The 23215-nt window shown below is 50.5% G+C and overlaps 1 protein-coding gene across 4 annotated transcripts in view; it reads left to right on the forward strand.

Moving 5' to 3' along the window:
• PAX8 (paired box 8) overlaps positions 1-23215 on the forward strand; it is a 66128-nt gene that overhangs the window by 39596 nt on the left and 3317 nt on the right. Inside the window, exons 4-10 of one of the 4 annotated variants that reach the window (XM_010834093.1) lie at positions 713-913; positions 2696-2784; positions 3076-3201; positions 3643-3818; positions 8405-8525; positions 8958-9164; positions 16826-16927. In XM_010834093.1, coding sequence (XP_010832395.1) covers positions 713-913; positions 2696-2784; positions 3076-3201; positions 3643-3818; positions 8405-8525; positions 8958-9164; positions 16826-16927 — 1022 coding nt within the window. The remainder of the gene's footprint in view (positions 1-712; positions 914-2695; positions 2785-3075; positions 3202-3642; positions 3819-8404; positions 8526-8957; positions 9165-16825; positions 16928-23215) is intronic. The other 3 variants (XM_010834094.1, XM_010834096.1, XM_010834095.1) reach the window with 3 other exon arrangements.

Consider the following 23215-nt stretch of genomic DNA (forward strand, 5'->3'; position numbering starts at 1 on the left):
GGGGGATGGGGGATGGGGCATGGGGAGACCCCGAGAGAGCTGGCTTAGCTTAGGGAGCTGGACATGGCCAGGGCTCCAAGCCAGGCTGGCGTTCCAGAGTCCATGAGGACCAGCTTCAACCTGAACCATGTAACCTGGTGGAAAACCAGTGGCCGGGGCTGTGGGTGGGGTGGAGGGGGGTTGGAGGGGTTTTAAGGAGAACAAAGGTGAAACCAGAAAGTCAGGGCAGAAGGCCCAATGACCCCAGCTGGCTTTCTGGGGAAGGAGGAGTAGAACCAGGATGGTCAAGAACAGTCAGTCATGCTTCGGCCAAGGAAAACTGGATGGAGCAAACGGCCACCACCTTGAGCCTGTATATACACACACAGCACACTCAAAATGTCCTTTCTTAGAAGGGGGATCTTTTGTGCTCCATAAGGTGTTTCCTGAAGGTGTTCAGGTGCAGAGGGATGACAGGAAAGAGAGAAACCAGGCATCCCAGGGTGAGGCCTTTTGAAGAGCGTTCTGGTTCAGCAGCAGCATAAACCTACCCATGCAAGGGAAACAGGCAGTGACAGGAACATGGTGCCAGAGACCACCCTTGGGGGTCACCATTCACCCCCTCAGGCCCTTCCCCAAGCAGCCTCAGAGGGGAACGAGAGTCTCTGGCTAATTTGCTGCCCAAAGATCCCCACCTGCTTACTGGGTACTTCTTTGGGGTTCTCTATTGGAGTAGGTACTACGAGACTGGCAGCATCCGGCCTGGAGTGATAGGGGGCTCAAAGCCTAAGGTGGCCACCCCCAAGGTGGTAGAGAAGATCGGGGACTACAAGCGGCAGAACCCAACCATGTTCGCCTGGGAGATCCGGGACCGGCTCCTGGCTGAGGGTGTGTGTGACAACGACACTGTGCCCAGTGTCAGCTCCATCAACAGGTGAGACGGACACTGCAGCCGGGGACTGGGGTCCCTGGGCTTTGGGGGAATCGTGATGGAGACCTGACTTGAGTGGAACAGAACCTTGGAGGGGGCTGCATGCTGAAAAGTCAGGCTGGAAGTGCCCTGGGCCCAGGGTAGGTACCACACCTCTATAGCATCCCCACTCCCACCTCAACGTATCCCCCTCCCCAGGGCTGTACTCTCGCAGTTTCCTTCCCCACATACCACATCCTCTTTCATTCAATAAAAGAAACTTCTTGAATCAAGCCTTTCCTGCCTGAGACACAAGACCCCTAACCTGGACCTCATTCAAGCATCCACTCATTTGTTTAGTCATTCAGTCACCATCTCAGTCAGTTATTCACTCACTCATTCATTCACACATACTTTACTCATGTGTAGGCCCTAAGGCTGGAGTAGGAAATGGCAACCCACTCTAGTGTTCTTGCCTGGAACTCCCATGGACAGAGGAACATACAGTCTGTCGGGTTGCAGAGTTGGACACAACTGAAATGACTTAGCACACATGTACCCCATGGAGATGCACAAGTCTTGTCTGTGTGGCACTTACAGTCCAGTAGGAAAACAGACACTAACCAAGTCCTAATTGATGTCCACGCAGTTCTAAGTCTGGCTAGGGAGAAAAATATGAGGGTATTGAGCTGGTGTCAGGTGGCTTGGTTTAGGGAGGTTATGAAAAGATGTCCCAAGTAAGAAGTAACAAATAAGAGTTACCTAGGTGAAAGGGGGAGTGAAAGGAGCTTGAGAGAGCATGTGCAAGGGCCCTGTGGCTAATAAGATCTTATACGAGAAGCTGAAAGAGGGAAGTCCCTGGCAGTCCAGTGGTTAAGACTCTGCACTTTCACTTCTGAGGGCCTGAGTTGGATCCCTGGTTGGGAAACTAAGATCCCACAAGCCGCATGGCCAAAAAGAAAAGAAAAGCTGAAAAGAAAGCCAGCAGGTAAAGGGAAGGGGAGAGCACAAGGTAGAATGAGGTGGAGATGTGAATAAAGTCTGTTTGCCCCTCAGAGGCTGGGGGTCATGCTACGTATTCTTACCTCTCACCTATAAGCAGTGGCAAGAACCTTAGCACGAGATGTTAACCATGAGACTGACTTACATTTCAGAAAGTCCAGTCTGGCTGCAATAGAAAGAAAAGATTAGAAAGGGTCAAGAGCAGATACGAGTGGGCCAGTGAGTGACCCTGGAGGTAGAGTTTAGTGGTGGCAGTGAGATGCAGAGAGGGATCAATGCTGAAGAGAGTTAAGAGGTCAAATCTACCAAACCTGATGACGGCTCAATGGAGGAGGGAGGGAGGCAGATACTGAGCCCCACCTGTACTTCTGCCTTGAGTGACCGGTGGGCTAATCATGGAATGGGAACAGTGGGAAGGACCAGGCGTGAGGAGTAAGGTCGTGGGTTTGAGTGTGGACAGGTTGAGTTTGGGGCTTTCCGGATGGCTCAGTGGGTAAAGAATCCACCTGCAATGCAGGAGACCCAAGTTCGATCCCTGCATCAGGAAGATCCCCTGGAGGAGGAAATGGCAACTCACTGTAGTATTCTTGCTTGGAAAATCCCATGGACAGAGGAGCCTGGTGGGCTACAGTCCACCGGGTTGCAAAGAGTCAGTTGCAATTTAGCAACTAAAAGAACAATGAGCTGAGTTTGGGCTGAATGTCTATAGATACTCATGTGGGATCTCAAAAAGGTGGATGGAGCTGGGGCAGCCGGAAGCCCTGTCTCCTTCTGCTATAAGGGCTTTTCTTCTCTTCCTTACAGAATCATCCGGACTAAAGTGCAGCAGCCATTCAACCTTCCCATGGACAGCTGCGTGGCCACCAAGTCCCTGAGCCCAGGACACACGCTGAGTGAGTGCCGAGGGTCCCACAGTCACACTCAGCCCCTTGCATACACACTCCCATCCATGTACACACAGAGTTGCACACAAACATGTCCACACAGACATACCCATATGTTCGAACTGAGCCCAAACCTGGCTGGAATCCCAGGGAAGATTCTCTGAAATGTTTAGGGCTGGAAACAACACAAGCCAGAACCCTGGCACCAGTAGGCAGGACCCCTGACTCCTCTGTGGTGGTGTCAGGGGCTCTGAGGGGTGTCAGGCCCACATCCTGACCCTCTGTCTTGCCCCACTGCAGTCCCCAGCTCAGCTGTGACGCCCCCAGAATCTCCACAGTCGGACTCTCTGGGTTCTACTTATTCCATCAATGGGCTCCTGGGGATCGCCCAGCCTGGCAGCGACAGCAAGAGGAAGATGGATGACAGTGAGTGTTGGGGGGACCAGAGGGTAGGTTGGGGGTGCAGGAGGGCAACTGCTAAGACAGGGCTTCTCTGGTGGCTCAGGTGGTAAAAAATCTGCCTGCAATGCAGGAGACATAGGTTTGATCCCTGGGTCAGGAAGATCCCCTGGAGGAGGGCACAGCTACCCACTTCATTATTTTTGCCTGGAGAATCCCATGAACAGAGGAGCCTGGTGGGCTACAATCCATGGTGTCACAAAGAGTCAGACATGACTGAGTGACTAATACTACTACTACTGATGAGACAGAGACCCCCTTAGGCCCAGGACTTTGTGGATTGTCTCTAAGCCACCCGGAAGTCTTGCTCTTCCCTCTTCCCAATTGAGTCTGCTTCCCCACTCTGGCGTGGACAATGGGTCGACAAGCCCCCTGAAAGCTTTCTCCCTGCCGGGGGATGCCTGCCAGGTGACCAGGACAGCTGCCGGCTGAGCATTGACTCCCAGAGCAGCAGCAGCGGGCCCCGCAAACACCTCCGCACGGACACCTTCAGCCAGCACCACCTCGAGTCGCTTGAATGCCCCTTTGATCGGCAGCACTACCCGGAGGCCTACGCCTCCCCCAGCCACACCAAAGGCGAGCAGGTGAGGGGCCAGCTGGGCACGGGAGGCGAGCAGACAGTTGGGAGGGAGGGAGGAGGGCAGAGCAAGACATGGTCTCTGAAAGCTCCCTAATCAACTGGCAATTCTAGAAGCAACTAGAAGTTGCTTGATGGGCCCAGGGCACATGCTTCCAGCAGCTCCAAGGCCATCATGGGCATTATTTCACCAGACGCTAGCAGCATCTTCCTGCTCATCCTTCCAGCCCCCTGCCTTCCCTCACTTGTAGCCTCTGAGCTTAGAGCAATGCAACCAACCGTGCCATCCCCCTGCCACAGTGTCTCCCCCAGATAGCAGGGTCAGGTCCTACAGCAATAAAGTCGCAGCTCCAGCCTTTACAGCATGACCTCCACCAGCACCTCCAGCCCCGCCTCACGCCACTCACGCCTCCCCACCCCTGTGCCCGCCATGCTCTCGCTCCTCTTGTTCACACCTCTCTGCCCCGGCACACGGTGTGCCCTCCTCGCTGAATGCCTTCCTCCCACTTCTCTGCCTGGAAAAGTACTGCTCGGCTAGTATGACTCAGCTCAAGCCTCACCTGGTCCATGAATTCTTCCCTGCCCCTCAGACACGCTTCATTTTCACTCTCCCAGACTTCTGCATGTCCGGGGTGGGAGGGGCCGCCCCCTAGAACTCATGGGGTAGTGTCACTGCCTAGCGGACAGAGATGTCAAGATACAGCACATTTCTTGAGCACAGGGCAGCATCTCAAGGCATCTTTTTTACCTCCAGCATCTCCCATTGTGCCCCTCTAACAGATGCTTAATAAAGGTAGACTGAGTAAATGCAATGAGAAATGCAGCCCGAGAAATGCAAGCTACAAGCAAAGTTTTATTCCCAGTGTTCGGGACAGGTGAAATGGCTTATCAGGGGTTGGCTTCTATGAAAAACTGGCAGAGATGTCCAAAGTGTCTCCAGGAGCCAAAAAATAACTCTGCACCTCTGTTAATTATCTTCTGTCAACACCACAGTCTCAGTGTCTTCCCCATCCCCTAACACAACAACATCAATCAGCTGAAGATTTTCTCTACAGCAGTGTCTGCTCATCCCTCTCAGCTCAAGGTGTCATCTGAGCCAGGAGTGAGGCAAGCCCATGTACCTTTAAGATCTGAGCAGGACAATGGTGACGATGCCAGTCACCGGCTGAACCACTGCCAGTGACCGTCTGGGCGGCTGGGCCCTTGCCAACAACGCAGCTGGGCAGGCAATCTGCGTCAGCGATTTTATCAGCCTGGGCTGTGACAACCAGGAGGGCTTCAGAGAAGGCTGGCTGTCAGCAGACCTGGGGAGAGGGCAGGGCGATCAGCCACGAGTCAGTACATGGCACCCCAGGCCGGGGTTGACTGGGCAGGAGGGGAATGGGGCCACAGGGGTAGGTCTGCGGGGAACCTGCTGTGAGATATGGACCCCACACAGCTCAGTGTCCTGGTAGAGAAACCTTGCTGCTGAGACCCACTGGGTTGTGCAGAACCACTCCTGAGCCTCCCCTACCCCTCTGAGGGACCTTGCTTGATTATAAGGCGTCCCAAGATCCTACTCCAAACTGGCATACATACACAGGGGATCATGCAAATGGAGAGTCTTGAGCCAGAGGACCCACAGGGCCCATTCAGTCCAGTCTTTCATTTGCCTGGAGAGGACTAGGGCCAAGGAGGGTGGAGAGGGCTGACAGAAGTGAAAGTTTGTGGAGCTCAGACCTCTAGGCCCTGGTTTCATTCAGACTGGTCCACTGTCACCTGTTTTAAATATGGTGCTCCTATGTGAGTTCTTATTTGAAGACTGGAAAAAGAGAACTTAAAAACCATGCAACTACTCTACTCCTTCATCCTACAGTTGAGGAGATGGAGGTTCAGTAATGACCATTACTGATTGAGTGCCTTGCTCAGCCAGTCACTCCCTCCCTCATTCATTCCCCTGCTCGATGTGGAAGGACAGGGAGGACCCAGCCTGTGCCTGGGGCTCCTTGCCTTTCCCACAGCTGCCAGTGCTGCCAAAGGAACACCCCAGTGTCCTCTTGCTGGGCAAGGAAAGGGCCTCTGGTCTGGGAAGCTGAGAGAGAAGCACAGTTCCTCACACCTGACCTCAGGATGGGGCAAAAGCATGGCCATCTTTTCTGTAAAATCAACAAAGGGCAAAGCATTCAACATAAACATTTCTGTGGGCTCATTTCTGGTTGCTCTTTTACTACCAGGCACAGTTAGGAGTCTGCAAAGCTCTTGTTCCTCTATTTCACAAGTGCAACAATGTGAATATTATGATGACAGAGCCTCAAGAACTGGGCAGCTTGTGACCCTTCACATAACTCTAAAGTAGCTGTTTATTGAATGTTTGTTACTAGGCATTTTGTGCTAGGTGTTTAATGTAGGTATATAAAATCTCCTTTAATCCTTGCATCAGCCTTGTAAAGAAGATCTATTATGCCTGTTACACAGGTGAGAAAACCAAGGCTCAGAGAGGTCAAGGAAACTAAAGCTACTAAGCTGGTGATTGCAGAACAAGAGCTCAAACTTGTCCAAGTCCTGAGGAATTGTGTCCTCTGCACCCCAATTCAAATCCCACCCCAATAAGAAATCCAATCATCCTTGAGATGTTTAAGACATTTGGGGTAACATTACTGAAATGTCTGATTTATAGGTTTGTTTGTTTTTCACTGAATTGTTAGATTTTGGAGAGCTATAGGATTTTGAGGTGGGGCTTCCCTGGTGGCTTGCTTCCCTTGTGGCTCAGCTGGTAAAGAATCTGCCTGCAATGCGGGAGACCTGGGTTCAATCCCTGGGTTGGGAAGATCCCCTGGAGAAGGGAGCAGCAACTACCCACTCCAGTACTCTGGCCTGGAGGGTCACAAACAGTCAGACACAACTAAGCAACTTTCACCTCCCTGGTGGCTCAGATGACAAAGAATCTGTCTGCAATACAGGAGACTTGGGTTCAATCCCTAGGTCAGGAAGAGCCCCTGGAGAAGGGAAGGGCAACCAACTGCAGTATTCTTGCCTGGAGAATTCCGTGCTGAGAGAGCCTGGTGAGCTACAATCCATAGGGTCGCAGAATGTTGGACATGACTAACACCACCAGGATTTTGAGGAGGTGTTTTATATCAGATCAACATGTCCACAAAACATTTTAAACTTTTCTTACATTTCCTAGAAATCAGGCATTTTGTTAAATTTCATGAAACCAGGCTCTAAGTAACTCTACCCTGACTAGAAGCAGGAAGCTCCCTCAGAAGGTGTAGAACCAGAGTGCCATTTAGTCAGTAATTGCTGCTACAGGATAATGGTGCCCTTGTGGTCTCCAGAGTTGACTGCAACTTCCATAAGTGCCTGGCATGCAACCAGAAACTGCTGTGGCTCCTTGGAGAACCCAGCTCAAATCGTTGAAAGCGATTGCCTTTAGAGAGCTGTTATATAACCACGGAGCACAAGCCTTGATTTTGGTTTTTGCACACCGGTTCACAGAGCATATTAGTGACATGTGTGATCCACATGTGGGGAGCAGAGGTGTGTGCTGTTTCGTGGCCTGATGGGAGGGTATCATGATGAGGGGTGATGTACCCTTGCCTTTAATTGAACAAGTTCTTCTTGGAAGAAGCATTGGAGGAGATGGCCCACTCATGTCAGGGGAGGCTCAGTGAAGTCTAAAATGAAAACCCCCAGGGGTACTTGATAAAGGATTTTTAAACAAAAGTAACCACAAATATCATCTTCAAGCTTAATGTGCACATTTATGTTTGCTTGGATATGGAGAGAGAGGGAAGAAGTCTACCTATTTTGCTTAGGTGTCAGGTCTGTGCTTTTACTGAAGGAGAGAGCGCAGGGGTCAGGATCAGATGTCCTTGATTTAGACTCTACTTCGTACTCACCTAGGACATTCACCTCTCTGGTCTTCAGGCTCTCAGCATCTCAGACGTAATATTGCTTGCCTACGTCACAGGGCTGTTGGGAGAAATGGATCAGGATAACACAGGCAATGTCTAATGCCTGCTGTCTTTACATGTAAGATGTGGTCATGATGTTATCCACTGCAGAGCAGTGGTTGAGAACACAGGTCCTGAAGTCAGACCAGGGGAGTGTGACTTCTGTGGGAGTGTGAGAAGTGTCTTGACCAGCTCTGTGCCTCCATTTCCCATCTGGAGAATATTTTAATGAAAGGAGGAAAGCACCCTGAACAGTCCCACGTGCTAACTGCCCCAGCCCTGCATCTTGCCCTCCGTGGGCCCAGACAGGATGAGGAAACCCGGAAGGGGCCCAGCATCCAGCCAGGGTGTGGTCCTTGGAAGGACCCACTCTCTTCTGTGTCTGGCGCTGTTGCCACCAGCCAGCCTTGAATTCCAGAGCTGCCGCGGAGGGCGAGTTCTGCCCCTAGAACTGGGAGAAAAACAGAAGGGCTGTAAGTCAGAGAATAAGAACTGATTAAACAGACTAAGTGGAGTCAAGACTGAGCGAGTGAGCGGGAAGAGGGGACAGAGGAAGCAGGTATTTTCTAGGGGGAGCCGGCTGGCGGGGGTGGGGGGGCTTTAAAAGGAGAGCCTGCCGCCCACAGCCTCTGTGCGCTCACTTCTTCTTATTCCCCAGGGTCTTTACCCGCTGCCCTTGCTCAACAGCGCCCTGGACGACGGGAAGGCCACCCTGACCCCCTCCAATACACCCTTGGGGCGCAACCTCTCGACTCATCAGACCTACCCCGTGGTGGCAGGTACGATGCCCAGAATCTCCTGGGCCATGCGGGAGCCGGCTGGCGGGCAGAGCTGGCTGGTGGAGAGGAGGAAGGTGTTAGGGCCCTGGGCCTGAAGAGGAGAGGGGACTCTGCTGGCCGGTCAGCAGGTGGGTCGAGAGGGTCTCGCCTTCTGTCCTCGGCCCTTTCTCCGCCTGCCCCGCAGCGCGGGGCACACGCGACCTGCGTCTACACTCACAGAGGCACAGCAGGGAGACAGAAGTGCCCTCTCACCTCCTCCCCCAACCTGAGTGACACCGCGTAGCCCCGCCCACTCCCCGCGCCCCGCCTCAGGGAGGAGCCCGCCCGCGCCTCGCCGCCCCGCCCCTCCCGCATCTCATGGCTTGGTTTGTGCATGTTCCCGCCCCATCATCTCACACCCCTCTCTCCTTGTTGTCTCCCTCCCTCCGGCAGATCCTCATTCACCCTTCGCCATAAAGCAGGAAACCCCCGAGGTGTCCAGTTCTAGCTCCACCCCTTCCTCTTTATCTAGCTCCGCCTTTTTGGATCTGCAGCAAGTCGGCTCCGGGGTCCCAGCCGGTGCCTCGGTCCCGCCCTTCAATGCCTTTCCCCATGCTGCCTCCGTGTACGGGCAGTTCACGGGCCAGGCCCTCCTCTCAGGTACGACAGGGAGGTCCCGGGTCTTACAGCCATCGCGGGGGGCGGGAGGGGGAGTCCTCACGGCCGGCCGCCAGTTCCCTACTTTGGGTCTAGCCCCTACTCTCTTCCCGAGTCCTCTCCACCATCATCCTCTTCCCTCATTCCTCCGACCACTTTTGGAGGCGCCAAGATGCGGTCCTCCATGCCTGCAAAGTCAGGCCATGGGAGGGGCAGGCACTCTGGGGGATGCTTGAAAGTGGGGGTGCCTGGTGGATTTCCAAAACCTTGCCCCAAAGCCCCATGAAAGTGCCAGAACCCTAAGACCAGGAGCCAGACTCAGTAAAGCCCCAAACCCTTGGTCTGGGTAAAAAAAAATGCAAAAGAAGAAAAAAAGAAAACTCTGGAGGGAGAAAGGCTTTGGCTTTGGGGGCCAAATTCTGGATCAAATTTCTAAGGATGGAGGGTCAGTCCCAATTGGGTCCCCATAGTGTAACTCTTGTGTCCCTAGCTTAAGTGTCTCTCTTGGAGGACACTCAGGCAGAGTGACTCACCAACTCAAGAGAAGGGGAAGCAGGGACTTTTCATCAAAACCCTCATCCAACTGAAGTCTGGAAGCACCTTAGGGACATTTAGTTCAAATCTCTCCTTACACTGATGGGCAACAGGCCCAGGGAGAAAGACCCAGCCAAAATCCCTGAATAGGAACATGGTGACATGTCAGCCTGCGTGCGCCCTGTGGATCAGATCCCAGCAGAGCTGAATCTCCTGGGCAGAAGGACATTGGCCCGTCCAGGCAAAGTCTGAGCAGTGGCTGAAAAAGTCAGAGGTGTTTGGCTAGGCAGGGAGAAGGGCAGAGGTGGAGTGAGGGAGGGAACAGAGCCCGATAACAGTTTCCAGATATTTGAAAGACGGCCACAGAGATGAGACTATTTCAGAAGTGGGTCCAAGGCATTGAACCAGGACCCAGGGAAGAAACCAGGAGTGGGCCAGCCCTTCTGGACCAGTGGTTTTCAAGCTTGCTGGGTCTCACAACACTCTTGAAATGGAAAGTTTGAAAGAAGCCAGGTATCCAGACCAGACAAATGAAGAGCTGCTCTGTCTGAAGTAGGGGCTCTGCCCAGGGAAAGCCCTTGCACTTGAAAATCACTGCATCATAAGAACCAGACCTCTGTCCACCCAGAGGGACCTCAAGGTCATCTTATTCAAGTCCATTGACCCTTCCTTATAACTGTCTCTACATTTTATGTCTGTCTGGCACCTAGGACGTTTTTTTTCCCCCTCTGTGCATCCCCGTGTCTAATGAAGGAGGACCTCTTTGAGGAGGTGGGCACAGAGGTAGAGGGTTCATAAAGGAAGCCCAGCGTGTGGGCAGAGAGGCAGTGATGAAGCAAGGAGGAAAGTGTTGACTCAGTGCAGAATTTCAAAAGAGGGTGAAGTCAGCGGAGATGGGTCATTTGTTTTGACCAAAGTGATTAAAGAAGAAAAGTCTGTGAGCTGAATGAAGTGATGTCAGCCAGAGAAAATGGGACAGGGTTAGGAGGGGAGAGAGGAGGGGGAGAGTCGGAGAGACTTAAATTCAATGTGTGTGGGGGAGGGGCCCAGTCACTGGGCACCACTGCCTGCCTGTGTATCTGGTGGGCGATGGCCAGGAGGGCTGAGAAGAGGCAGGTAAGGGATGATGGTGTGGGTGAAGCGTGTGGTGTGGGGGAGCAGTTCTTCACTTACTGGGAATTGTGAAGAGGCTGTGCAGGATCAGCCAGAGAGGAGCAAGAAGGACCCCGGGCAGTGGGAAGCAGATATGTCAGAGCACAGACCTGGGCATTGGTGTGAAGTGTGGTTGAAACAGCCCAGTGCAGAGTCCCTACCCTCAAACCCCTCCCCTACTTTCTCCCCTCCCTTAAGGGCTTCACGCACCTCCAGACAACATGTGATCAAATCAGGGGTGATGCTTCCAACTTCTACTAGCTCTTAGTTTAACGGACATGCCCTGTGTCTGTTGTCCATGCAGGACTGGGAGGTCATCCTTGCATGGGGCAAAGCAGCAGGCAGCAGACACGCAGCAGTCATGCAGGCGGGGGGCCCCCAGAGACAGACCCTGGTGAGGCTGATGTGGAGGGTGTGACCCCCGTGAAGGCTGTGGAGCCCAGCCTAAGGGTAGAAGAGGCAGCACAGAGGCAGGGGCTCTGGGAAGAGCAAGCAGGGCCCAGGTTTGGAGAGGCTTGGTCTAGATGGTTACTGAGAGCAGGAAGCAAGTCAAGGCCACAGTCTACAGAACTGGGCCTGCCCTGTGACTCAGCACAGGGGTTCAGGATGGCTAGTGTCCACGCTGAGCCCAGGTGGTGGCCTGGAGCTCCTGAAAGACTGTCCCCTTGCAACATCCAATCAAGATTGAACCTAAATGTCTACCACGTGGCTGAGCCAGAGTGAGCAGACTGGGGAGATGGGGTAGGATGAAACCAGATTAGGAAGGGAGTAATTTGAGACTTCCTTGAAGATCCAGTGATTAGGACTCCACAATTTCACTGCTGTGGGCCCAGGTTCAATCCCTGGTCAGGAAACTAAGACCCCATAAGCCATGGGCACCATGGCCAAAAAAAAAAAAAAAAGAAGGGAATGATATCAAGAGTCTGGGGGCTGGAAACCTATCCAGGGGAGCAAGAGATTGATTTAGAAGAATAAAAAGAAAGCCAAGACCAAATTAATGCAAGGTAATGATGCTGCAGACAGGGGAGAGGATGAAGGACTAGGTAAATTTTCATTCCATAGTCATCAACTATCTGAATGCCCTCCCCAGCTCTCCTCCTCTGAGTAGCTACCTATGGACTGGACCCTGCCTACCACCTCCCACCAGGTGTTTGCCTGCCTCAGTCTCCACCAGGTCAAGTTCTCCCCAGCACAGTCTCTGCTAATGCGATGTTCAGGATGGTTTTTCTGGGTCTCAGCTTCTCCCTAATTAGCCAAGAAAGAAGAAATCTCAGGGTTTGGGAGACAGGAGGATTGCCCCTAAATTCTCCTCCCAGATGCCCCTGTCTAGGGTCCCAGCACACTGACCGAGAGCAATATTGATGCTGTCCTTGTCCTGTCTTTTCCCCGGCTGACTCCAGCTCAGCTGTTGAGGAAGCCCTGACTTTGGCTTTATCATCAAAGAGTCCGTTACCCGCCTCCATCTTTCTGTGCAAAATTATATTTAATCCTGCCAAAGAGATTTCTGGATTGCCATAAATTCTCCTTGCTATCAGAGCGAGATAAGGAGTTGAAAAGAGGTCACATAGAGGGCGGACATCAAAGGAGCCGATAAATGGTCTGAAATCACCTCTACCCTCAGAATTCCCCCAAGTCCTGGTTTTCTGACGCTGGCCTCTACCGATACGTAGGATATTTACCAGCATTTCTGAGATGCTAGTGTTTTCTTGCAGAACCCGACTTCCCAGTCATTTAATATGCAGCTTTGTCTACATCAGCTTCTTTTCATATATATACATACATGTGTGTATATATAATTTATTTTATTTTGTGTGGCTGTGCGGGATCTGTGTCACTGTGCATGTGATTTCTCTAGTTGGGGAGAGTGGGGACTACTCTCTCTGGTTGTGATTCTGGCTTCTCATTGCGGTGGCTCCTCTTGTTGTGGAGCTGTAGGCACACAGGCTTCAGTAGCTGCAGCTTGCTGGCCCTAGAACATAGGCTCAGTAGTTGTGGTGCACATGCTTAGCTGCTCCAAGGTATGTGGAATCTTCCCAGACCAGGGATTGAACCCATGTCCCCTGTATTGGCAGGTAAATTCTTATCCACTGGACCACCGAGGAAGTCCTACATCAGCTTCTTAAAAACAGAACTATTTTGAAAATATATTTGAGTGCAGGAGAGATGGAATTACAAACCAAAGATAAACTTATGGTGAAGAGCCTTAAAAATCAAGTCCAGAAAATAGGCTGTGAAGGCATGCCTCCACCTTATGGCTTCTGTAGTTTCATTTCTAAGAAGGTTGTAAAGGTCTTGGCTTTGGGGGAAGAAACCAAATATTTAAGGAATTGAAGCAGAGTCCTGGGGCTTCCCAGGTAGCATTAGTGGTAAAGAATCTGCCTGCAATGCAGGAGACACAGGTTCAAACACTGGGTTGGAAAGATCCCTTGGAGAAAGGAATGGCAACCCTCTCCAGTATTCTTGCCTGGGAAATCCCATGGAGAGAGGAGCCTGGTGGGCTACAGTCCATGGGGTCACAAAGAGTCAGACATGACTGAGCCACTAACACTTTCACTCTTTCCTGGGGACTAACAGAGAAGTTGAGGGTGAAGGGTGTCCTGAAGACAGTCTCAGCCGGCTTTTCAAGGGGGCCAAGTTTCAGGGGAGGAAGCCTCCAGGAGTTGACGCTCCAGCATCTGACTCAGATACCTCTGTCCCACTGGGAGAAAATTAGGTGACTGAGAAGAAATGAAGATTAAAAATCACAGAATACAAGGGAGTAAAGCTGATGAAATTTAATTTCCAAGAGCATTTTAGGGGCTACTTCTCATGGGATGGGACTGAGGGGGGCAAATGTGACTAAATTAAATTGTGGCTTAAGGAGAGCTTGTGTCCTGGTGCTCTTTCCCCCTGAGCTGTAGAGCTTAAGAAGCAGCAGGACCTGGTGATGGAAAAGGACAAGATGAGAGTAACATGAGAAGAGGAAATGTGGGACCACAGGGAGCCCCAGAGAGCACTAGGCCAATAACAGCTAATAGGTGGTCTGAGAGCCAATACTCACCCCCAACCCCAGTCATAGCAGAGCAGCCTCAGAATCCTTCTCAGCAGTGCAACAGGAAGCCCCCTACCAATCAAGTATTGGTTTAGGTGAACCCAGTGTACAATCTCTCATCTAACTGAGCTCTTCATAAGACAAATGAGAAGATGCAGGCCAGGGAAATTAAATACTGTCCTCCCTGGCCATAATCTAGACCCAGATGTCTGTCTGTCCATCTCTTGGAAGTAGGGAGGGAATAGGAAAGGGAAAAGGCTTCAGGGCTGAATTAGCCATCACCCTCTTCCATCACGCTCCTACTCATGTCCCATCCACCCTGTCCTCGATCTGCCCACATGGACTTCATGCCGCTCCTTGCCTCTCGTGGGCTGTAGTACCAGGGGCTTCATCCAAGGGTTGAAGGGGCTGAGTCTGAGTGCTGCTGGTATTGCAGTCTTTTTTGAAGAAAGATCCAATTTTCTACCTGTGTCCCCCTCTCCTTCTCATTATACTGAAGCTCCTCTTCTCTCACCTGTGTTGCCAAGCCCTCGTTGGTTCAGGCCTGTGTCAAGTGAACTGAACGCATCTGTCAAATTCCAGCGGGTTCCACTCTGTTTGGTCCAGCACCAACCACTGCCAGACAGTATGCTCAAAACAAATTAGGAACTTAGGGAGTGGTGTTCATTTTTACCAAAACAGTCACACAGCTTTGAATCATGAACACCGATAACCCTTTCCAATAAGATTTATTCTGTAAGGTTTCCCTTGGCATGTAATAATTTATAGAATGTGTCCATTGCATGAATCAGTGTGCACCTGTGGCATGAAACTTTGACTCTGAATGATGCTGATAACATGATGGTAATAGTAATAAGGTGTGTATGGCTACTTTCTTTTTTTTTTTTCTCATTTTACATGTGAAGAAGCTGAGGCTTGGGGCATGTAGGTGGCTGGTCTGAGGGCACTTGGAAAATTAGTTCTAGAAGCAGAATGAGGACTGAAGTCCTCCGATTTCTGGACTCTTCCCCCTAGAGGAAGGGTGGAAGTCCAGGAGGCCTGGTCTTGTCTGTTGAGCCCCCCAGGCTTGGCTCCAGTACCCCTCCCAGTCTATCCTCCCTTGACTTAGCGCCTAGCCTTGCTAATTTACATTCTTGCTTACTGCTGTATCCCCAAATGCTTCTTAAAGTGCCCAGGATATCAGGATTAATCAATATTTGTCAAATGAATGAATTGTCTTCAAGGAGTCTCTAGAAATAGAGGTAAGGAGGCAGTTACTGCTGTATTGACAACTTACAGGGTTCCGTGAGAGGTACCTTCTCTTCCAGTGTTGGTAGGCACCCCCTAGAGGGTCTGACACAAGAAGGACCCCAGGGGTGGGGGTGGGGGGCTGATGGAGGGAAAATTGGGCGAACAGTGCCGTGGTGGGGTGGACTTGGTAACCTGGTGACAGAGGCTCACAGGGAATCCATGTGAGTCCTAGGGGAAAAGGCAGCCCCCAGTGCGGAAAGAAGTAAAGGCATTTTGATAAAATGGTGATAATCTAATCCAGTGGTTCTCATTCAGAGGTGATTTTGCCACCCTGGTGTCATGTGACTATATCTGGAGACATTCCAGGTTGTCTCACTGGGTGGGAACTTACTGGCATCTAGAGGGTAGACCCCAGGGATGCTGTCCAACATCCTGTAATGCACAAGACAGCCTCCCCTCACCCCCCACTCCCCGCCACGGAGAATTATCTGGCCCCAAGTGTCAACGGGGATGAGGTTGGCAAACCTCCTATCTACCTTATAAACATCACCAAGAACTCAGACAACCAGATAATTTCATCATCAAACGGGGTGTTTTGAGAGCAAAGAGAGTGAAATGTGCATTCTTTGTATATATGCTGGGACAGTATTCATATCTGGGCAGATTGGGATGTCTTTTCACCTGGTCAAGAATCCTTGGGTGAGGGACGATCTTGTGGGCCTTCCAGATAGGGGGCCATGAAAGAAGGGACACGGGTAGGGGGAGGATTGTGGTTGTTGGTACGTGGTGTGGATGGAGAGAAATCAACAGGTTAAATGGGGTCTCCAGAATGGGAAGGCTTGACTGAGAGAGGAGAGGCAGAGCCAGAACTTCAGAACTTCACAGAGCAGCCTCCGTGTCACCAAGGCCAGCAGATTTCCCACAAATTATAGATAAACAAAGAGAGGGATACTTGTCTGTTTTGCTGAAAATAGTTCTTTTCAGGAATGGCATGGATAGATGTCAGTGGTTCAGGCTTGTGTAAACACTGCCTGTCAACCCACATGTCCTTTCCAGGTCAGGAATAGGCAACATGTTTCATGTCCCTTGCAGCTCTGATATGTTATATCCACCCGCAAGGCCAGGTTGAGGAGCAGAAACCCCATTCTGGCTCAGAGGCAGAGTGTGGTGATTGATTAACAATGTCTGGCACAGGTTCAGAAAAGGACAGTGATGGGCCAACCAGCCGCCTCTTTGCCATCCCTTCACAGGGCCTTGACCTTGGTTCTCCTGGGAGCTGGGGCTGAAAGGGTGGCCAGTGGCCAGTGGCCTCTAATGTGTTTATTTCGGCCCACTGTGCTGGCTGCTATGCGAATGCCACAGGGGCCCACAAAGACCTAGAAGACATAGCCCCCAGCCTCCTTCTAGTACCATGACATCATTATGGATGACTAAGATTCTTGTCAATAAAATAATTGGAGGATAGGGAATAATAGAGGCCTGTAATAGCCAGCCCCCCACCACTACCTGGTGGAGCCCGTGGCCTGGTGAAGGCCCACTGAGTAGAGAGGAGCTTGGGCTCAGAGAAGGAGAGGGGAGGGAGGAAGTAAGTCCAGAGAATGGCTTGGGAGAGAGTGGGAGTGGCAGAGGGCAGGTTTGCAGAGCCTCCGCGGAGCAAGACAGTAAGTACAGGAGCCCACAGTGGCCTGCCTGATAATGCTTTGCTGTATTTTTTCAGGGCGAGAGATGGTGGGCCCCACACTGCCTGGATACCCACCCCACATCCCCACCAGTGGACAGGGCAGCTATGCCTCTTCTGCCATCGCAGGCATGGTGGCAGGTAAGGGGTGGGGCTGGGCAGGAGGGGAAACATTGTAAAGAGGAAGTGGTGGCCACAGGTGGAGCAAGAGGGTACAAGAGGTAGGATGTGCCCCATGCATAGACTTTCTGAAGGACACTGAAGGATGGACCAAGGGATGCAGCTCCTTGTAAACACCTGGAGAAAAGACTCCAGTGCAGTCCTGGCCCCTTAACTCTCCCTCCAGCTCAGCCCCCTTCTTCCCAGAGGCTCCCTATTTCCCATCATGATGCAAAGGGAGAGGCTGAGACAGACTAACATTCAAATCAGAGCTCTGCTATTTCTTCCAGTGATTCAGTAAGCCTTCATAGGGAGTCATCTGGGAGCCATTAGAACAATGGAGGTAAACCTAAGCCCAGCTCTTAAGCACCCTGTGGTCTCCCAGTTATTTACCTCTAATGAATCCTGGTTTACCCTTTCTGAAAAATATGAGTGTGAATGGTGTTGGTGATGATGGCGATGAAGATGGTTGAAATATCCTTCTTCACACCTCACATTTATTCAACCATGCACAGTCAGGACCCATGGCTTGAGTATTCCAAAGGTACTAGAGTGTGAGATGAGCAGGGAGTATGTCTCCATCATCACTTGGACAGTCCTGGAATCCTCCCCAACAGTCCTGGGGGTCTCTTTGTCTGACAGGATGATCATCACCCAGCAGTGACCTGGGGTATCAAGGTCTGGACAAGTGAGAACAATGGGAGTTTCTCTGGGTGCATCTCATTCTTTTAGGAACCCTACAGGGAGAACCTCAGAATGGATAGGATGGAGCCATATGCATAGGGTCCCTGGTGGTTCAGATGGTAAAGAATCTGCCTGCAATGCAGGAGACCTGGGTTCAATCCCTATGTGGAGAAGGGAATGGCTACCCACTCCAGAATTCAATGGACAGAGGATCCTAGAGGGCTACAGTGCATAGGATTGCAAAGAGTCAGACAGACCTGACTGAGCAGCTGACACTTGCAGAGCCATTTGCACTGCCCAGAGAGGTCTGAGGACCCGGAGCTTCTGAAAGGGGCTCTGAATCAGGGCATCTGTGACCCCGCTTCTCCCCACCAGCCTACCTGCCTCTGACTCCAGAGACTCAAGGCCTTCACCCAGGCCTGCTTCCCCTCCCCCGCCAGCAGGGGTTATTCTTTACCAGCCACCCACTGTTGGCGCCCTGTGCGAGGCAGGTGGGCCGGGCGCTCCTGGGCAGAGGGAGGGGACGGATGAGGGAGGGAGGGAAGGAGACTCTGGGCTCCCTGGGAACCCGCTGAGCTGGCACTTGTTGCTGCCTGGTTACCGTGGCGATGTGCTTAATGCAGCGTTGAAAATACAGAATACTGACTCCTCTCTCCCTCCTGGCCCCAGACTCCCTCCCTCCCTCCCTTCCTCTTCTGGAGCGTGAAATGAGATTGGTCAAGATAAAAAAGGAAAAGATTCGGTTATTTTTTTAAGAGTGTGGATAATGGGGCCTCTCAATCACAATCCCAGGCTCCAGTCAGTGCCCCCATCCCCCTTCCAACCTCTCCACCTTTCCCTGCCGCCTGCTTAGAGGAGGAGGAAGAGACAGAAAGCCCAGGGCTTTTCTCTTAATTATGAATCATTTCCTGGGGGCAGGCCCAGGGCACAGGGTTCCTGGGGCCCAGAGTGTGACCTGTGAGGTAGCTGGGAGGCTCGGGCCTCTCATCAAAGTCTCCCAGGTTGTTTCTCTAAAGACCTCATCCTGAGTGGGTGTTGCAGAAAAAAGAAATAATAATAACACAAGAACACCGTTGGACCACAAGTGAATTCCAAGAGGGGATTTGCCTGGCAAGGTGGATGGGCACCCAGTAAGTTTCATGCAAATTAGTCTTTATAAAATGCAATGTTATTTAAACGCATCCCTTAGTTCCTAGTAACTCGGTGGTGCAAATGAATTCTTAAGGAATTTTTTTGGTAGAAAAGTATTTGTCCATTTCTTACCAGTGATTACAATCTCCTGATTGATTGAAGGGGGTTTCTTCCATTAAAATCAAACTTTCATTGAGCACCTAACTGCGTTCGAGATAGATACAAAATGCTCTCAGCAAGGCATGCTAGTGACAGTCTTCAGTCAGAGAAGGACAGAAGAGATCATTTGTTTGCATTTTCTGGGTGCCTGGCCATTCGTAGGTATAAGTTTATTTCTCGTTGAATCCTCACCATAAGACTGGAGCATTGATATAATCTTAGGTTTATGTAGATAAGGAACCAAGCTTAGAAAAGCAAAGTGGTGTGCTTGGGGATCATAATCATAATCATACTAAGTGGCTGGGTTGTTCACACACTATTCTTTTGATTTTCAAATCTTGCATTCTTTTCTGCTACACCACGCTGCCTCCCATCATATCAGAAGTAACCACATGAGCTATAAGAGAGCGACACAGGAATAAGACCAGGGCACAGATTTCTCTTGTCTATTCATCTTCTGTTTTCCCTTCTAATTGTTGCTGTTGCTGTTCCTGCCCTGTTAATACTGTTAATGGCCCTCTTACCAGTTTTGGAGCTGAACAACAACTCCAATAGAATGATACACCCATCTATCTCTCCATCTTTCCATACATTCATCTTTCACACATTTTCCCCGTATATCCATGCATATTCTTATCCATCCTTCCATCAGTCTGTCATTCAGTCTTCTATTCATCTTTCCTTTATCCATCCTTTCTTCCATCCATCTACCCATTTTTCTATTCATGCATCCATCCATTCATCTATTCACCCATCTTTCCATTCATCCATCCATAATTCAATTCATTCATCCATTCTTCTGTCAATTCAACTTTCTATTCATCTTTTCTTCAGCCATCCTTTCTCCCATCCATTCATCTGTCTTTCATCATCCATCCATCCTTTAGTTCATCTATTCAACCTTTTATCCCTCTATTCATCCTTCCATGCACCTTTTCATACATCTGTCCTTTCTTTTATCCATTATCCATACTTCTGTCACCCACCCTTTCAACCATCCTTGCATCCTTGCATCCATTTACCACTTTTCACTTAACAAATAGGAGTTGAGATTCTCTGGTATGGGATGCAGTGACCAAGCCAGGTCCATCTGTTTATGGAGCTTACAGCCTAACAGTGGAGAAAAAAGTATAGTAAACAAGTCAACGAACGAATCAACAAGATAATTTCAGATAGCGATAAACTCTGGTTCAGACAATAAAATGGGATGATGTAATGAAGAGCCGCAGGGAGAGAAGATAACTACTTTAGATTGGGTGATCAGGAGAGGCCTCTCTGAGAAGGTGTTCAGAGTGGTCAGCCAAGTGATAAACTGGGGCAGGCCATCCCCAGCCCAAAAGAACAGCAAGTGCAAAGGCCCCAAGGTAGGAACTAGTAGTGTAGCATGATCACACATGGGAAGAGTGTGAGTATAACTGAGAACAGCGAGTGAGTGTGAAAAGCACTACACAATGAAGAGATATTGGTAGTGGTGGGGGGGGAGGTGTCAAATTTTAAGACTACCTGGGTCACTGGGAAATCAGATGGTAGACGGCCAGAAGAGGACACCTAGAGACCAGTTAGTGGAGGGACAGTTGCAGTGGTTGATACAGGACGTGACATGTATCAGGGATGTGCCAGGGAAGTAGCAGGGAAGGAGGAGAAGAGAGACATTGAGGGTGTAATGTATTTTGGTGGTGGAGCCAATAGCACTTACTAGTGAATTGGCCATAGGGGTTTAATGACAGAGGAAACAAGGATAAGTTTGAAGTTTGGGAAAAGGCATGGGTGGTGGTGGCAAGTATGTATGTGAGAGCAGAAGAGGAAATGGTAGAGTATTTGGCATATGGAAGTCAAGGATTCTACTGGGCCATATTAGGATTGAGACACCTCCTAGATAACCAGTTTAATACATCAGTAGGCACATGATGTATATCTACAGTTGGGAAAGACTAGGGCATACATTTCAGCCATTTTGCACAACTGTTATTTAATGCTTAAGGGATTATCAAGGTCACCAGAAAGAGGATGTGGATGGAAAATCACAGAAGGCTCACAAACTAAGCTCTGGGGTCCTTCAACATTTAGAGATATAGCAGAGAAGGAACCAACAAGGTGAGAGAGCAGGAAAGGCCAGTGGGTTAGGTGGCAAATCAGGGGACTTGGCACCATGAAACCCAAAGGCAGGGAGGGAGTGATGAACTGAATCAGAGTCAGCCAAGTGACCTTTGGAGTGATCAGGGTAGAGGTGGTAGGGATTTGAAGGGATCAGCGTTGGCCTGACTGGAGGGGGGATGAGGAGGTGAGGGCAGAGACCATGGAGCAGAGAAGGGCTATGAGCTGCAGAGAAATGTGGGCTAAGAAGAGGATTTTTAAAAGAGAAAATAGCAGAGCCTGTTGGCTGGCTAGGGGAATGATGAATTGGAAAGGGAGATGTTGACAGAGTGAAGAGAAGGGGTAAATTATGAGGGCCCAATCCATGGAAAGATGAGTGGGGTAGGATGCAGAGCAAAGAGGACAGGTTGGCCTCTCGTGAGAGCAAGGACATTTCATCTGCCGTGGATGAAGGTGGGATGACGGACCTGATGGTGAAAGGATGCTGCACCTAGGGGTGTACCACCTCCTCAGCCCCATCCTCTCCTCCACTACTGTGTGACCAGAGCACATAGGTACCCTGCAAGTGTGTGCTGGATTAATGAACAAGCGAGCGAGTGAGTGAATGCATGAATAAGCGACACAGTGAGGGGCAAATACGGTGGATTTTCCACATTTCTTCCTGTCCTTTGGAGCTGGCTGAGGTTGGCATTGGCTGGGGTAGGGTCAAGGCCTGAGAGCATTGCTAAGGTATAATTGGCTTTCTCCAAGGATGCACTGAAACCAAGGAGGAGTGGGGTACACCAGCAGTACACAAAGCAGATCACATTGTGAATACAAGAAAGAGCACTGGAGTAGGCACCAGAGGCCGGGGTCCTAGAAGGTTCTAAGGGATCATGTGGCCTGGGGCAATGTCTTTCCCTCTCTGGGCAGCAGTTTCTTCATTTCTGAAACGAATGGTTGGATGAGGTCATTTCTTAGTTTCTTTCTTTCTCTTTTTAATCCCTTTGCTTTTTTTCCTCCCTCCTTTCTCTTCATGTATTTGTTGTTCATCTGACCTGTGTTAGATTAATCCCTGCCCCTAAGGAACTTCCTGTGTTACTGCCTGTCACTAATGCCCTGGACAAGGACCCAGAAGCCTTCCTCTCCTTCAGGCTCTTCCTCCTCGCTTCTATTCCTCCTGTGTAATTGCCTACCTCTCTGGCAGGAAATCAGCACCCACTGACCCCAACTCAGTCTTTAACACTGGTTGGATGATGGATGCTGGGCTCTGGTGAGCTTTATTTTTGTGCCTGCCTAATGGGGAAATCATAAACGCTGGCATTCCTTGCCTGCTTCTTCTGTTCCAAGAGTGGTGCCATAAGCATTTGATGTATGTTATCAAATTGAATCCTCCCCACAACCCCATGAGATAGGGGCAATAATCTGCCCCATTTGACAGATGAGGAAACTAAGGCTCAGAGCAGCTCAGTGACTTGTCCAAGGTTGCACAACTCAGAAGTGGGGCACAGAGATTTGGCTCCAGGCAGGCCAGCTCCAGAGCCAGGCAGCTTCGAGCCCCACTCCCAGAGTCTGGGAATGAGTTCAGGAGCCAAAGAAGGCACTTGACTTGTAACAGCAGATGAGATTCTGGAAGGCGGTGTGGACATTCATTGGAGTTCAGGATTGGTGGAAACCTGGCTTTGTGGATGGAACCCCCAAGTGCATAAATGGATGATCTGGAATTTCGAGTGAAGACCTCTCAGGTCAACTTCTCCTTTGCCATTTCCCATCTGTGGGATTGAGGCTAACTCCTTACTCACGCTGCACTCCAGTTTCCTCTTCTATAAATTGGCGTTATTGATGGGCGCCTCCCAGTTGTGAGAATAAAAGGACATCGAGTGTGGGAAAGTGCTTTGCCAACCGTAAGCTCCGTCTGAGTTCCAGCAGTAATTGCGGTGGTCTGCTTTGTTATTTAAGGGAATTCTTAAGTCATTTCTTTGGTAAGTAATTCTAGTGAGGCCAAGAATCCACTCACAGAAACAGGTGATCTGATTTGCTTTGTGTAAGTCGTGTGCTGAGTTTTCTTCAAGTGGCAGGTTTGAGATGGGACAAGAGTCTCTTCAGAGGAAGTCTCAGGCCCCACATGCTCTCCAGGCCCCTCCCCTTTTCTGCCTTTCATCCTCTGCACCCATCCCCAACCACACACACACACACACACACACACACACTCTCTCTCTCCCC

The sequence above is a fragment of the Bison bison genome, unplaced genomic scaffold, assembly GCF_000754665.1.
Source record: "Bison bison bison isolate TAMUID 2011002044 unplaced genomic scaffold, Bison_UMD1.0 scf7180017864020, whole genome shotgun sequence".
Taxonomy (NCBI): domain Eukaryota; kingdom Metazoa; phylum Chordata; class Mammalia; order Artiodactyla; family Bovidae; genus Bison; species Bison bison.